This window comes from Orcinus orca, chromosome 5, assembly GCF_937001465.1.
Source record: "Orcinus orca chromosome 5, mOrcOrc1.1, whole genome shotgun sequence".
In the NCBI taxonomy this organism is placed as follows: Eukaryota; Metazoa; Chordata; class Mammalia; order Artiodactyla; family Delphinidae; genus Orcinus; species Orcinus orca.
The window spans coordinates 2,552,655-2,565,731 of NC_064563.1; the positions used below are offsets into that span (position 1 = coordinate 2,552,655).

Here is a 13,077-nt window from a genome sequence, read left to right on the forward strand (position 1 = left end):
TTGCCATGCTATGTATTGTCACTTAAGTTTGCTAAGGCTTAGTATTTTGAAGTCTGACAGGTATTTTACTTGGCTGATAACTCAGCTATGGCGCCCCAGTGTACAATAGAACTTAATAACATCTCTCATTGTGATCATTCTTTAGGTTCACAAGAGTTGTCTGTTTCTCTTTAAAGCAATGGAATGACTGTACTGTTTTCGGGACCAATAAGTCACTCTGTTTTTCATGGTTCAAAGTTAGGCTTTTATTTGGTTTCAAATTAAAAAAATAAATTTCATTATTAAATACTGAGATGGATAGAACTAAGGTTCAGGGAAGTAGCTGACTCAGGAATATACCACCAGGAGTACAACGGAGGGGTGGATTACCGAAACGCAAATGATTTATGCTGTCATGTTTGTTAAAAGTTCAACAGTGGCAGGATTCAAAAGAAACTGAGATACAAAGTTTCAAATGTTTACAATGGATGAGAGAAGTAAACCACTTATTCTACTGCAATCCCAAACGGATTTCTTTTTCCATGCCAGTCAGTGCGGACACTACACCACTGTACTAATATCGTCGGGTTCGTCGGCTTTCTTTTGCCTGCTCGGCAGGGATTTCAAGTATTCGAGGTGTCTTCGTGCATCTTCCTGATTTTGCCTCACGTAATACACCACGTACGAGATCACCATGGTGAACCAGCCAAACATGGTGACCAGCATGGCATAATCAGTCGTTTTTTTAGGGAGGTTACAAAGGTCAGCATCATTGGCAGCGTTGAGGAACGGTCTCCCGGCGTGTTCATCCAGCACGGAGGTCTTGCAGATCACATTGTGGGCTGTCTCGTGATTGGACACCATGCCCCTCAGAACTTGCTGGAGCGTACAGTCGCAGTGCCAGGGGTTGTTGGCAATCCTGGCCCTGGCCTTCAGGTTATTGAAAGCGTTTTTGTGCACGCTCTGAATCCGGTTGTCAGACAAGTCCAGAGTCTGCAGAGTTTCGGCGACTCCTTTGAAGGCATGCTCATCGATAAACTCAATGCCATTTTTGGACAGGTTGAGAACTCTTAGTTGATGGAGGTCCTTAAAAATCTCATTGGGGATGGATGTGATCTGATTGGAGTCCAGATACAGTAAGACTGTTTCAGGAGGAAGATCTCTAGGTATTTCCTTGAGATTTGCATTGCTGCAGGTGACATTTAAACCCCCAGAGGAAGAACAAAGACAGCCCTTGGGACACATACTGGCGGAATGAAAACACAGTATCATAAGAACAAAACTTTGTAGGAGGAGACACATGGAGAGGGAACGAGTTAACCACAGGTCCACCAGATTCATGCTGGAATGTCAGCATAATCACAAGCCCATTCTTCATTTATTCCAACAAGCAGGTGTGGTAACGCTTCCAGCCCTGTCCCCACTGTTGATTTCCTTCTTGCGTGGTTCAAGGGGCTGCAGCTAATACACGTATCCCTTCATTATTCCGGTCCATGCTTGGGTACCTAAAGGAAAGGAAAGCAGATGCAATTAGCTCTTTTGCAAAGGGAGGTACACTGCAATTAAAAATGCTCTCAGGCATCTGGCATTTTATGTGGGCAGGAGAGTTGGTTATGCAGGTAATTTCCATCAACACCACTGGGAGTTATCTGTGTAATGGGAGTCTCCTGCTCAAATCCCAGGTCCCGGGGGAGAGGACTGTCAATAAATGACATTTCCAAAGGATGTTGACTTGTTGTTCGTTGTGCAGAATTAGAGCAGACAGTCCAGATTTCTCTCATTTCTACTGGCCTTCACCGCATCCTGAACCCTTTGTGAATTTTACAGCAATAAGATTTAATTACCCCTTTGCTTCTTCCGGCAATCAAGAGGCATCAAGGCAACCGAGCCCTTCCCTTGGGCAGCAGTGAGAAATCATACTGATATTTTAAAATTAATGACCATAGATAACAATATCTTTCATGGCTTTTGAATGGATGCCCAATTTGGAATCTTTTCTGTAAAGAAATCTCTTACTTGAACTACGGAACGTATGAGTGCATTCCATCCTTCACAACAAAATGTTGCTAAGGACCTACAGCATGGAATCTCCAAAAGGGTTGCCTCCTTTGTGACCTCTTAAGATTACATTATACCCGGAAGGATGTCCTTAACTGAACTTCCAAAGGATTCTCTCTTTGTTTTCTAAACAATGTATCCCCTCTCTAATAGATCTTTAAATATGACACACACATCCAAGCCTTTTTTTTTTAGTATAGAAAGAGAATTAAGAAATACGAGCCTCTTATATGTAAGTCAAATCATTATGCTGTGCACCATAATCTTATACAGTGCTGTATGCAAATTATATGTCAATGAAACTGGAAAAAAATGATGTAATTAGCGGCCAAAGAAATGCAACTATAAAATGAGATATGAATGTTTTTCTTCTATCAGTATAATTTTTGAAAATACCATCCATATGCTTATAAGAATAGTATAATATAGCATCCTCATTAACACATCTTTTGAGAATATGTTTTGGAAAGAAATTTGGCAATATCTATTGAGAACATTAAATTTTATATACATATACATCTCTCTCTCTATATATATATCTTTTGACATTGTAATTTTCTTTCAAGTAATCTGTTCTAGGGAAATGTTCTAAAATTAAACAAAAATTTAAATCCCCTCCAAAAAAGAAATACTAGGCTCTAAGACTTCCTCAATAGCTTATTTTTCTTTCTAGTCGTATATATACACATGTATTAGTGTTGGAAAAAGGCCAAAAGTAATTGCAAAACTTTAGTGATATGAGCAAAGTTATGAACTTACCCCAAAATGGAGATGAGAACATAAGTGAACATTCAAAACTACTCTCTCATGTAAAGAGGACAGGCATCCTCACAGGTTAGGCAAGTGGATCTTGGACAGATTATGTGACTTGTCCAAGGTCAAATAGCTTGCAGGGGGTAGAGAAAGGAATCAAGCCAAAGACTTTGCTCTGACTCATTAATCTCACAATTCTTTCCACAATTCTTTCTTTACCCCTCTTTCCCAATTCCATCTGCTCCATGAGGGCAAACAGAATCCAGGGATTGCTGTAACTTCCGATGCTGTTACGTTGCTGCTCTATCCCACATTGAGGACCCCATCGGATCCCAGGAAGGGGGCCCTCTGCCTTGTGGAGGGGATCCATGCCTGACTTCCAAGGATTGTCTCTCAGGATCTGAGAAACAAGGAGAGCATTCATTCCTCTTACAGCAGTGAGCAACAAATGACTCTCTGCAAACTTGTCTTTTCTAAAGATCCCAGATGGATAAATACAGAGGGAAATGACTCCAAATGTTACCAAACTCACAGAAAGGAAGATTAATGTGAGCTGAAAACATAATGAACTGGGTTGTTCATCATGGAAAAAAGTAAGATTAGCAACAGCAGAATGCAATGAATGTACTTTTGGAATCCTGAATCCCTCCAATGCCAGAGATGCTAGAGATGAACCCCTAGGCGTACTAAGCCGTGTGTCAACAGCTCATTTCATCTGCAGTGAAACTTTACCTCCCTTCCATGTTTTCCTTCCTTCAAAACTTCATCACATATCACCTGGGGACTCTAGTAATTGTCTAGATGGGAGAAAAAAAGCATGGACAGGTGTGAAGGGGGGGGACACTCAGAGAAGAAAGAGTGTGGCAGTAGGACAAGGCAAATGTGGCTGTGAGGAGGACATGAGAAGGACACAGGGGATGGGAGAAATGAGTGTGATTAGAGAAAACAAAGGGAGTCCCTGTCATCAAGCGACTTCCATCACCTGAGTAGGTGCGACCTGAGTATGTGCTGAAAGAAGGAACGCCTTCTCTGGAGGACTTTCCACATCTCTCCAGAGACTGATTCCAAGTCTACCTGGAGGGAAGTGTTCTCTAATTTAGACTCTAAGTTCTGGGAGGGCAGGGACTTGTTTCTACCTTGTGTAGAGACAATAGTGAACAATTAAGAAGGAAAAAGTACACTGGGTTTGTATTTCAACTAATCCTGATGAGCATTATGCTATCTAAACCTCACTCCCCTTCTCTTCATATAGAGATTATAAAAGCATCTAATAACAATGTTGACTTGAGCATTACATGAGATAATCCATGTAAAGCATTTTGCACAATGCCTGATAGATAGTAAGTGCACAAGACTCGTTAGCTAGAGTTATTATTATTATTCCAGATACATTCCGAACTCCTAGCATTGTGCCTGGCCTGTATGAAGGGCTAAATAAATATCTATTGTATGAATGAACCAATGAAGTATTGAGCAATCTAGCTGTGGTTTTTCTTCCCTATGGTAATTATTTTTATTACCTCGAACATAAGCACTGGCTCATCAAACGTCTGTTGGTCTTACATGTCAAAACGGTGGCCTCTGGAAAAATCACAAATGCACACTCTTATTTGGAGAATAGAACTTTTTCCCAGTACACGTCTCTAGACTTAATCTATTGTTTCTCCAGAATGATCAGTCCAATGGTCATGGTCACAGACAAGAAGTGGTGCAAAGTTTCTTGAGATGAAATCCTTCAAGCACCAAATGGTCCACCTGAACACCGGATGGAATGCCTATTGGGTGTACAAATACTGAATATTCCTTGCATTCAAAGAGGTTGGACTCAAACTATTTCATTTTCTCTCTACGATTCATAAAAAGGGAATAAAATCTTCTGGGTCTGGCCGGATCACTGGGTTGCCATGACAGCCTCTAGAGCCTCCACTGTCATCCAGTATAAAGTGACAAAAGTTGCAGGATGTACAGAGCTGAGCCCTTAGATGTCCAAATACATCGAATCAAGGTTATCTTCAGCAGGAAGGACAGAAGAGCTGCCTCTCTGCTCTATTGTGCTGAATTACTATTTTCCAAAGGGATTATCAGCTTGGCATTGCCTTAAAGTACTGGAAAGGTAAACAGTGATTCCTAGGAAAGGAAGCCGTGGGGAGATGTGCCTCAGAGGAAAACACCGGGCATTCCGCAGAAATCAGTGATCATCCAGCAGAGGACAGAGCTAAAGAGAAGCCTGGAAACCTAAAGCTCCCTCCCGCTCTGTTCGTCATCAGGTCTACCCGCAAACCCAAAGTAGCAAATAAGCCATACTGCTGGTGGAAAACTGCCTCCTTGCTAACTTCAGAACGAGCGGGTGGAACACAGTGAAGGCTTGGGGTCACACTGGTGATGCAACAGTGGTGGCAGCAATTCCCGCCTGCCCTCCTGGAAAGGAAGAAGACCCACCAAGAGGAGAGCCCAAATTAAACAGCATCTTTTCTACCTCCTGACTCGCCCTTCAAATTTCTCAACTCATTATACTACCCTATCCTCATACCCTCATTCCTTTCAAATATGTCTGGGGCAACCAAGAAGCTACAGGATTTCTGGATGTGTTGTTCAGGTCTGAGCTGAGTCCCCAAAGAGGGCCATTTTACCCCTCTATCCATGTCTTGCTCCCATTTCCTTGTCACATGAGTTTCAGAGCTACAGCAATTAATGCTGGGATTGGGTGTCAACCATCAAATGCTGTTTCCAGAAGAAAAAAAAATTCACTTGGCAGCCTGCCTGAGAAGACCGTTCTTTCAGTGGCTGATTAAAAACTCTGTCTTGTTTCCTGTTTCTTTCTTCTCATCATTAGGGGATACCCAGGGACACTCAGGGCTTCATGAACTCTTCGGAGATAGCTATATGCCTTGATTCAGAGAGAGATACCAGACACATCAATTTCTTCCATGCAACTCTGCTACCAAATAGAAGGATTTGATTAAAAGGCCAAAAATGGAAAAACAGGAAGGTATTTCAATTTAGGACATAAAATTCAAACCAATAAAAAACCATAAAAGTAAGTACTTAAAATTAAAACTTGAGTATGGCAAATATACAAAGTGAAATGACCAATGATAAAATAAAAGGCTGATTTCTCTAATATACAAGAAGGTCTTGGGCTTCCCTGGTGGCGCAGTGGTTGAGAGTCTGCCTGCCGATGCAGGGGACGTGGGTTCGTGCCCCGGTCCAGAAAGATCCCACATGCCGCGGAGCGGCTGGGCCCGTGAGCCATGGCCACTGAGCCTGCGCGTCCAGAGCCTGTGCTCCGCAACGGGAGAGGCCACAACAGTGAGAGGCCCGTGTACCGCAAAAAAAAAAAAAAGAAGGTCTTCCCAGAGGAATAAGAAATGGATCCAATATAAAAATGGACAGAAAAACAATATATACAAATGGACAATAAATTATATGAAAAGATTCTTGATCTGACAGTAAAATGAATTCAAGTTAAAGTACCTCTCATTTTGGTTAAAATTAGGAAGACTATCTAGTGTCAATGAAAGGGTGAAGAACAAAGCACTCTCAGACACTTGATGAGGGAATAAATGGGGCACTCTTTCTGTAGGAGCAATTTAGGAATATCTATTTCAAATTTAAGAACAAGTTAGATTGACTTGTACTGATGCAAAGATCTCCAAAGATGACCTCCAAAATCAGCTTGAAAAAGGGTTAATAGAAAAGGGATTATAGTATAACTGCATTTGTGTAAAATTTTTATAAAGAGGAGGTAAATATGAAACCACAGGTATATAATTTATACATTTACATATGCATAGATCACTTTTGAAAGGATGTATAAGAAACTATTAATAGTGGTTAACTCTGAATAGTAGAACTCAGGGGCTGGTAGGGGGAGAAGAGGAATTGTCTTTTTTGTTTTATACCCTTCTGTACGGTTTTAACTTCTTATGGTATAAAGGTGTTTTGTTTGCTTTTGATTTTGTTTTACAATAAAGATTTAACTGATTTAATACAAAAGATTTAACTGATTTAATACAAAAGGACCAAAATTAAAACTGATTTAATAAAAAAGCAATCCAAATGTAATGCCTCCGAAAGCAAGTTTTGAGCCCCTGAGTTAAACAATGGTGGCCCAGAGGGACAAGCAAATGAGAAGATGATAAATTTTGAAAAGCTGAACATTTTCAACAAGAAAGACTGAACATACAAAGGGACAGTGGTGAGATCCTATATAAAAAGAGAACCCTAACCCACAACCTGCAGCAACCAGCCTGGAAAGTTAAACTATGACCTGTAGTTTGTACCAAAATCGCCAGGATTTGATCAATAATTCCAGCTTCCCTGATCTCTGTCCCTGCTTCCAACGTAGGACCAAACCAGGGAAAACCAAATCTGCTCCCATAACCAATCACATAGGACGCTCTGCTTCTATTTTGCCCACCTCTAGCTTGCCCACGCCAAGAGCCTCCCATCAGGGCATATTTGAAGGTTTTCTTTTTTTCCACTATAAACCTTTTACACACCCCTGCCTTCATTTGAATCTCTGCCAAATGCAGAAGATGGTGGTTGACACCCTTGCTACAGAAAGAGCTGAATAAATAGCCTTTGCTTGTTCTCAGTTGGTCAGTTTTCATTAGTTTCCAAAAGACTAACATTTGAGTACATGATATTTTCAATGCCACATTTCCAAAATTAGCTTTCCAACCTATTAGAGAAATTATATTCCAATTTCTTTATTCTCTATCAACTAAGCATGGGTTGCATATGCCATCAATCTGCATAACTCCTGACCAAAAATTAGGGGAAGTGAGTTGGGACCTGAATCATTCAGGTGAATGAACTGCAGAGGTAGTTTTCGCCACTGCTCTTGGAGGCTGCGTTTGTATGTACAACGCCTTATTCCACATCTTTAGCACAGAGCCCTGCCTTGAACTTTAGTTCTACATTTCCATCCACAGACACCTACTGTAACAGGGAAGAACAAAATGTGGTCCCATGGTGGATCTGTTTCTTTTACTTTGACCTTTGCTTTCCATTGCTTTTGTTCTGTCTATAGCTATAGGCATACATAATGGCCTGCCTCAGGGAGCCCTGCCCCTCTGCCTGAATGTTACAGGAAGTGCCTTCGTTCAGCTCACAGGGAAACCCCCGGACCCCACCCACCTGTGGATGGCTGCAGAAAAGAAGAAATTAACACATCCCCTCCCTGAGGCTGGCCAAAACCAGGAGATATTTCGCAAGGTTCGTGGCCTTTTTACTTTACTTCCTCACCTCCTCCCACACTCTGTTCTATAAAAGAAAGTGGCATCCAGACCCCGATAAGATGGTACTCTGGGACGCTACTGCGCCATCTTCTCAGATGCCCGGCTTTCCGAATACGGTCGTTATTCCTTGCCTCAACACTTCGTCTCCTGATTTATTGGCCTGTTGCGCGGCGAGCAGAGGGAGCTTGGACTCCGTAACATCTATCAGCAAAAGATTCCACCGGGCTTCAAACTGGGCATCCCTAAAAGCAAAATCATTTTCACCCTTCCACCCCACCCGATGACCTCTCTTCTACCGCAAACCATATCCCATATATAGAAAAGCACTAAAATCCTTAACTTGAGATGTCTGGTTTTTGTTTGTTTGTTTGTTTGTGACTACAGTAATCTTTTGATTGACTACCTGGGGTTTTTTTGTTTGTTTTTTGTTCTTTTTCAGCAAAAACTCCTATGTATCTGGGCTCCTCCCTTACCTCTTCTGAGCAGTCCCTCAGAGCTACCCGAGAGGCTGTCTCTCCTGGGCTATAGTCCTCAGTAAGGTCCCCGAATAAAACTTAACTGGAAACTTTTAGGTTGTGGTGTTTTTTTTTCCAGTCGACACTAACAAATAAACAGCACCTTTTGTTTGAACCCAGCATCTATCCCTCTCTGGGTACTAACAAAGATTAAAGATAAGATTATATCTTGGCTAACATCTGTATTTAGTATTCAACATGCTGCAAGTTTATAGGAAGGCTGAGTGGGAACCCATCTGTCTCAGTTTCCTTCTGCTTCTCTGTTATTATTTCTCCGTAAGTGCCTAAGGCATTTACAACCATGAGAGCTTTGCAAACTCTTACATAATCTACATAAATGTAGGGTCCCAAAGATGCTCCAGGGTCCAGAGGCAACTTGAAAGCTGCTTTTAGATAGCACTAACTTATGCTGTATTCAGTTGTACTTCTGAGCGGGGTGAATGATTGTCACCATTTTTAAAAAACTTTTCCTACTTAACCCTAGCCAATGACTTGGTGGCAAAAGTATAGGATTCAGGTCCAAACCCAAGGTCCAGAAACTGGATTCAAAGTCCAGCTTCCTTGAATTCTAGGAAGTTACGGACTCACTTACACACCCATGCCTTAGTTGCCTTAGGACTATGACCAATAATATCCACCTCACTGGTCTCATAATTATAAGGATAAAATAAAATAAATATATGTGAAATGTGCTTCAGAAACTGTCAATGACTGTTCAAAGATTATGCTCTGAGTTTCAGTATTTAGTTGTTTTTCTCAAATATCAATCATCATTTTTTCCAGAGCTTCACATTTATTTTTCTTAGGCATAATCAACTATGAAATAGTTCTCACATCACTTATACAGTTGTCAATGAAGAAATGTTGCTGCCGTATCAGTAAACAAAGGATGCTGCAGACATCACATTACAGCCGCCAGGTGAGCCCTGAGGGAACTCAGGATAGAAACTGGACGCCTCCCATCAGGCCACCAGCTGCTGCAGCCACCCTCTACCCACCCCCCCCAACACACTGTGCACCCTGACAAGGATGTGGACACACAGGATACTGGTCCCAGAAAGCTGAGGTGCATATCAAAGGAATGATTTGAACAAGCCCAGAGTCTTGCATCTTCCCATACACAGAAAAGCACTAAATTCCTAACTTGAGATGTCTGGTCTTCTTTAATGAACAGTAATCTTTTGGTGTTCCAACTACCTGGTGTTTGTTGCAAAAACTCCTATATATCTTGGCTGCCCCCTGATTGCTTCACAGCAGTCACTCAGAACGATCTGAAAGGCTGTTTCCCAGGCTTAAGACCTTGGTGTTGTCCGCAAATAAAACATAAATCTCAACTTTTAGGTTGTGCTTTTTTTTTTTTCAGTAGATACAGTATGCCAAAATATATTTAACCTGAATCTAATCAAGAGGAAACGACCTGACCAATCCAGAACTTGAGACATTTTACAGGGTGACTGATCAGGATTCTTCAAAGAGTCACTGAAGGGAAAAAACAAAACAAACAAGAAACAAAACCAAAATCAAATAAGAACAGGCTGAAGAACTGTTCTAGATTAAAGAAAAAAGGGACGTGACAACTAAACATGTTACCCAATTAGTTGCCTGAACCCACACTGGGGTCCTAGCCTGGGCTGAGACCCTTTGTCTCGGCCAGGGAGGTTCTTTTTCTGATCAGATTCGCACAGCCAATAACAAAACCACTGCTGAGGCTGGAACAACACAAGCTTTATTCAATGGCCAAGAATGGAGAAGCAGGAACTTAGTTCGCAAGTAAACTTCTCCTGTATATTTATTTGGAGACAGCAAATATATAGGAGATTCACAGTAAAGGGAGAGGTTTGGAAAGAGTGGGAAGAATATTTGTGAGTTATCTGAGAACAGGAGTGTGGTTAAGACCTGAGGCAACACTCCTTTTCAGTCCTTATATGGGCTTTTCTGGCTGTTGTCATGGCAACTGTCAACTGTCATGCTGCCGGTGGGAGTGTCATTTAGCTAATATAACGAGCGTATAATGAGGATCAAAACCCACTGGAAGTCAAATTCTCTGCCATCTTGGGTCCAGTAGGTTCCATCCAGTTCTTGTTTTTTCCTCTTTGCAGCTTCCTCCTTAAACTTAAGTAAGAGTAATTGGTTTCCATTCGAGGGAGGGGCAGGGATATGATTCTGGGGCAACAGCCTTGGTAACAAAGGTGTTGTGAGAGATTGACCCCTGGATTTAAAAAAAAATGCTAGAAAAGGGCATTTTTGGAACGATTAGGGGAAATTTTGCATAAAAACAATGTTAGCTATTATTGTATCAAATTTAAATTTATTTGGTTTTATCATGATATAAGTAGAAAGAAGAGAGTCCTTGTTCTTTGAAGGTACAAGATTTGGGGGTCAAGAGTCACGACGACTGCAACTTTACCATTGTCCAGCAAAAACAAAACTATATTTATATGTAGAAAGAAAAAGACAAAAGTGGCAAAAGATTAACAATTGGTAAACGGAAAGTGATAGGATGAACGTGTTCATTGTACCAATTTTTCAACTTATCTGAAAGTTTTGAATTTTTTCAAATGAAAATTTGGAGGGGAGATTCTATGTTTTAAAAATAAACAACAGGGGCTTCCCTGGTGGCGCAGTGGTTGAGAGTCCGCCTGCCGATGTGGGGGACACGGGTTCGAGCCCCAGTCCGGGAAGATCCCACATGCTGCAGAGCGGCTGGGCCCGTGAGCCATGGCCGCTGAGCCTGCGCGTCCGGAGCCTGTGCTCCGCAACGGGAGAGGCTACAATAGTGAGAGGCCCGCGTGCTGCAAAAATAAATAAATAAACAACAACAAAAAAGAACTTCAAGAGGAGAAGAAACCCCTTCCTGGTAAATCAGGAGAATCTTAGGAATGCTAATCAGAGTTTGACTTATGTCTTCAGAGATACACAAAATGCAAACCCAAGGTGAAAGGAGCAGCGATTCTTTAAAACTGCATTTCATGAATATCAAGACTAGAAAAAGGAGAGCACGCTGACATAAGACTCATGTGTCAGGAGGACCTAGTTTTAATTGGGCAGCATGAAGATCATGGCTTGGCTCCTTACTAATTATGTAACCTCTCTATCCCACAGTTTTCTCAAATGAACATGGGGATAACAATAGTTCGTACCACAAAGGGATTTCATGAGGATTAATTTAGATAACATGTATTACTCAGCCATAAAAAGCAACAAAATAGTGCCATTTGCAGAGACGTGGATGGACCTAGAGTCTGTCATACAGAGTGAAGTAAGTCAGAAAGAGAAAAACAAATACCATATGGTATCGCTTCTATGTGAAACCTAGAAAAATGGTAAAGATTAGCTTATTTGCAAAGCAGAAATACAGACACAGTTGTAGAGAACAAACTTACAGATACCAAGGGGGGAAGGGTGGGTGGGATGAATTGGGAGATTGGGATTGACATATATACACTATTGATACCATGTATAAAAGAGATAACTAATGAGAACCTACTGTACAGCACAGGGAACTCTATTCAGTGCTCTGTGGTGACCTAAATGGGAAGGAAATCCAAAAAGGAGGGGATATATGTATATGTATAACTGATTCACTTTGCTGTACAGCAGGAACTAGAACAACATTGTAAAGCAGCTATACTCCAGTAAAAATTAAAAACAAAAAAAACTTAAAGCTTCGGTTGCATGAAAAACTCTCAGCGAGAGTTACTGCTACCACCAGTTCTGCTACTACTACTGTTATTGTTATCATTATCATCCTTTTATATCTTGTCGTCTCTCTGCTAGGGCAATGTGGAGGCTACAAGTGTTACCATCCCCTTAATGCAATGAAGGGAATAATTCTGACAGTGGCTAACATTTCTACTACATGCAAGACACTGAACCAAATGCTTTACTTTAAAAATAAAGAGAAGGGGTTCCCTAGTGGCGCAGTGGTTGAGAGTTCGCCTGCCGATGCAGGGGACGCGGGGTCATGCCCCGGTCCGGGAAGATCCCACATGCCACGGAGCGGCTGGGCCCGTGATCCATGGCCGCTGAGCCTGCGCGTCCGGAGCCTGTGCTCCGAACAGGAGAGGCCACAACAGTGAGAGGCCCGCGTACCGCAAAAGAAAATAAAAATAAAAAGGAATTTTGCCCCAGGGTGGATCATACCTGGAGTCTCCCCATATGTACTTTGAATAATTTAGATGATGAGATTTGGGACTTTAAAGCTGATGCTATTTAGATGAGATTTTGGATTCTGAATTGATGCTGTAATGGGTTGAGACTTTGGGGAATGTTGGAGTAGAATAAATATATTTTGCATGGGGATGAATATAAATCTTTAGGGGCCATAAGGTAGGTTGTTGTTGGCTAAAAGGTGCCCCCCAAATATCTAGGTCCTAATTCCTAGAACCCATGAATGTTACTTTTAGGAAAAAGAGACTTTGCAGATGGGACTGAATTAGGGATCTTGAGATGGAGAGATTATCCTGAATAATCTTTGTGACCCTCTAAGTAGGAGGCAGAGGGACAGTTGACACAGAAGAGGAGAAGGC

The 13,077-nt window shown here is 41.6% G+C and overlaps 1 protein-coding gene across 3 annotated transcripts in view; it reads right to left on the bottom strand.

Annotated features, from left to right (window-relative positions):
- Window positions 1-225: 225 nt before the first annotated feature.
- Window positions 226-13,077, bottom strand: part of LRRC3B (leucine rich repeat containing 3B) — a 93,809-nt gene continuing 80,957 nt past the window's right edge. For all 3 annotated transcript variants that reach the window (XM_004271899.4, XM_049710136.1, XM_049710137.1), the window contains exon 2: window positions 226-1,484. In XM_004271899.4, the coding sequence (XP_004271947.1) occupies window positions 541-1,320 (780 nt within the window). In that variant the 5' untranslated portion in view covers window positions 1,321-1,484 and the 3' untranslated portion in view covers window positions 226-540. The remainder of the gene's footprint in view (window positions 1,485-13,077) is intronic.